The sequence below is a fragment of the Glycine max genome, chromosome 1 (genome assembly GCF_000004515.6).
Source record: "Glycine max cultivar Williams 82 chromosome 1, Glycine_max_v4.0, whole genome shotgun sequence".
NCBI classification, from domain to species: Eukaryota; Viridiplantae; Streptophyta; class Magnoliopsida; order Fabales; family Fabaceae; genus Glycine; species Glycine max.
In genome coordinates this window covers 54,118,369-54,121,082 of record NC_016088.4, presented here as the reverse complement: position 1 = coordinate 54,121,082, position 2,714 = coordinate 54,118,369, and the positions used below count along the sequence as shown (strand labels likewise).

General features: G+C 41.9%; 1 protein-coding gene across 1 annotated transcript; it reads right to left on the bottom strand.

Moving 5' to 3' along the window:
• Window positions 1–327: 327 nt before the first annotated feature.
• LOC100782520 (putative leucine-rich repeat receptor-like protein kinase) lies at window positions 328–1,616 on the bottom strand. Its single transcript, NM_001317625.2, has one exon. The coding sequence runs from the start codon at window positions 1,256–1,258 to the stop codon at window positions 452–454; it is 807 nt and encodes a 268-aa protein (NP_001304554.2). The 5' UTR covers window positions 1,259–1,616; the 3' UTR covers window positions 328–451.
• Between the last annotated feature and the right edge of the window lie 1,098 nt (window positions 1,617–2,714).

The following is a 2,714-nucleotide window of genomic DNA, read 5'->3' as shown; positions in this document are numbered from 1 at the left end:
TGCAAGTGTTTCAAAATCATTTGGATTTATACACCGCTAATCGTATTCAATAAACAGAAACCATAATAATAGAGCCAATCAGCAAAACTTTGAAACAGTTAGTAATAGTTATGGGTAAAAACAGAGAGAGAGAGAAATTATATATATATATATATAAATTATAAAATAAAATATATCCCCCGTGATCGATAAGAGACAATGATCTGAACGACCCATAAGTACGAAGAAATTAGGGGTAGCCCACACCTAACCTCGCTTTTATAAAAACAAAAAAATAAGTAGTACCTGGTACGGGTACTATTTTTTTTTTTTTAATTTTAATTTTTCTGAGGTGAAGAAGCATCATCAGCGATCGATCAAGTTGAATAATGAAAGATAGTAGTACCTTGGAATTGGAATATTTGAAACTAGTATAGTAAATTTGTGATTTAAAAAAAAAAAAAAGTTTTTATCAATAATCAGGCATAAGGTGGGTGATTTTGCCTTCCTCGAGCGCCATCTTGCGGTCCGTAATTTTCAACCAAATACAAACCCCGGTGAAGCTAAGCACCAAGCTAGCAAGGCCACTTCCCAAGCCGATCCCAACAATGGCCAAAAGGGATAAGCCCCTATTCCTAAGCGGCGGCAACGGGTAACCGTAGAGATCCTTATTCCCTAGGAATGAGCTGGCGTTGAATCTGGGCAAGTTCCCGCTCCGGTTGGAAAGCGAAGCCGGGATGGGCCCTGAGAGGCGGTTATTGGACACATCGAAAGCGGAGAGGCGAACGAGCAGGCCCAATTGCTGAGGGATGGGCCCAGTAAATAAATTATCGTGGAGGTCGATGATGTTGAGGTAGGCGCACATTGTGAGCTGCGGGGGGATGACCCCTTCGAGACGGTTCGACGAGAGGTTCAAGACGGCGAGGTTGACCAGGGACTGAAGATCAGCGGGGATTGGGCCTGTGAGGAAGTTGGAGGAGAGGTCTAGGGCTTGGAGATTGGTACAGTTGGAGAGGAAGGGGGATATGGTGCCGCGGAGAGAGAGGTTGTTCAGGGAGAGCTTGAAGATGCGTCCGTTGTTGCAGATTGCACCTCGGAGATTCGTGGTTGAGTCGTTGCAGGGATTCGCGAAGTTCTCTTCCTTCCAGTTATGGAGCTGGTTGTTTGGGTCTTGCAGCGACTTGCTTAAGTGCGTCATGCACGCTTCGTCGCTTGGATCTGATAAAATCCCCGGGATCAGAGTAACCCAACAAAGTAGCAGCACGGTCCCAACATCCATACCTGATTCTTCTTCCGATGATTATTTATTCCTTATACGACGAGGAGGAGGACTGATTCAGATTGAGATTCATCCAAGGCGAAGCCAAGTAACTGAGAAACAGTGAAGCACGGGAAAGAGGGATCTATATATTTAAGCCTTGCTTGCTTCCGAATAAAAACAGGGGAAAGTAGAGAAAGCGAGAGATGTCGGAGTTTGTTCTTGTATTGTATCTCTATCTCTCTTGTGTTGTGTTCGGTTCTGTTAAGGCCAAAGTGAGAGAGAGAGAGAGAGAGAGAGAGAGAGAGAGAGAGGAGACTAATTGAAAAATGGTCTTCACTAATGTGGTACTACTCTTCAATCCTGTGGCTGGATGGCCGCCTAGTTTGTTTTGTTTTTATGTTAAAAATTAATAATAATTATTATGAATAGTATTATAAGTATTTTTTTTCTTCGGGTCCTTTATGGGAGCGTTTGGTTGGGATATGGACGTGGTACGAGTGAAGCACTTCTCGTAAATTTGGCTCACGAACGAAGAGAACGCGCGTGCGTGCGGACGGTGAAGTGAGGGGAAAGGAAAGGAGTTTGGTGACACTGGCTAACATGCGTGAGTAAAACTTATCCTGTATCATGCGTAAGTAATTTTTCACCATCAAATTATCACTACTCTAATCTAACGGTTATGACTTGATGTGCTCAACTTTGTGGAAGTACACCAGATTATAGGATCCAACTCTGTGGGTTGCACAATCCATGGAGGCAGCAGAGCACAACTTCCGACATCACTTTTGTCCACTGATTCTACAGCGTCCAATCCCAATGCCGTGCCACTGTCTAAGTGTATACCGGTGTTGAGTCCTACTATTTTTTTTGTGTTTTCAGGTCTCAATTCATGAAAGAATAAAAATATTCAGCATAAATATAAGTAAACTTAATATCTTTGTAAAAAATTTCATTTACTAACATTACACATTAAAAACCCAATCACATAAACTTTTATGATGATTATTCTTGACAAAAAATTGTAGCTCCAAAATCATAACTACCGTTTGAACCTCCAATTTTGGTATTATTGATAGTCACACAAAAGTCTTTCAGGGAACTTGAGTCATACATAATTAAGCATATGCAACAAAGGATACATGCCACCAAAGCCAAGACAAAGGATCGAGAAATTGAATCAGAATTAGTTTGTTTGTGCAGGTTATTGGGGATCACCGTTGTTTGTATCTTTGGCAACAATTTTCAGGAAAATCGAAAAACTTCAACTAAGCATAATCTAATGTAATGTCACAAAGTTAAGAATGTGACCCCTATTATCTGAGGGTGAAAAAGTTACTTGCGCATATGTTTTCCTCGCGCAGGGTCGGGGTTTGGTTTGATGGAGTGAAAATGAAAGTGTAGATAGAGGGAAGCAGAAGCGGAGAGGGTTTGAGTGGGGCCTTTCGAATTGGAGTTTGTGGGGAGCGATGACCTG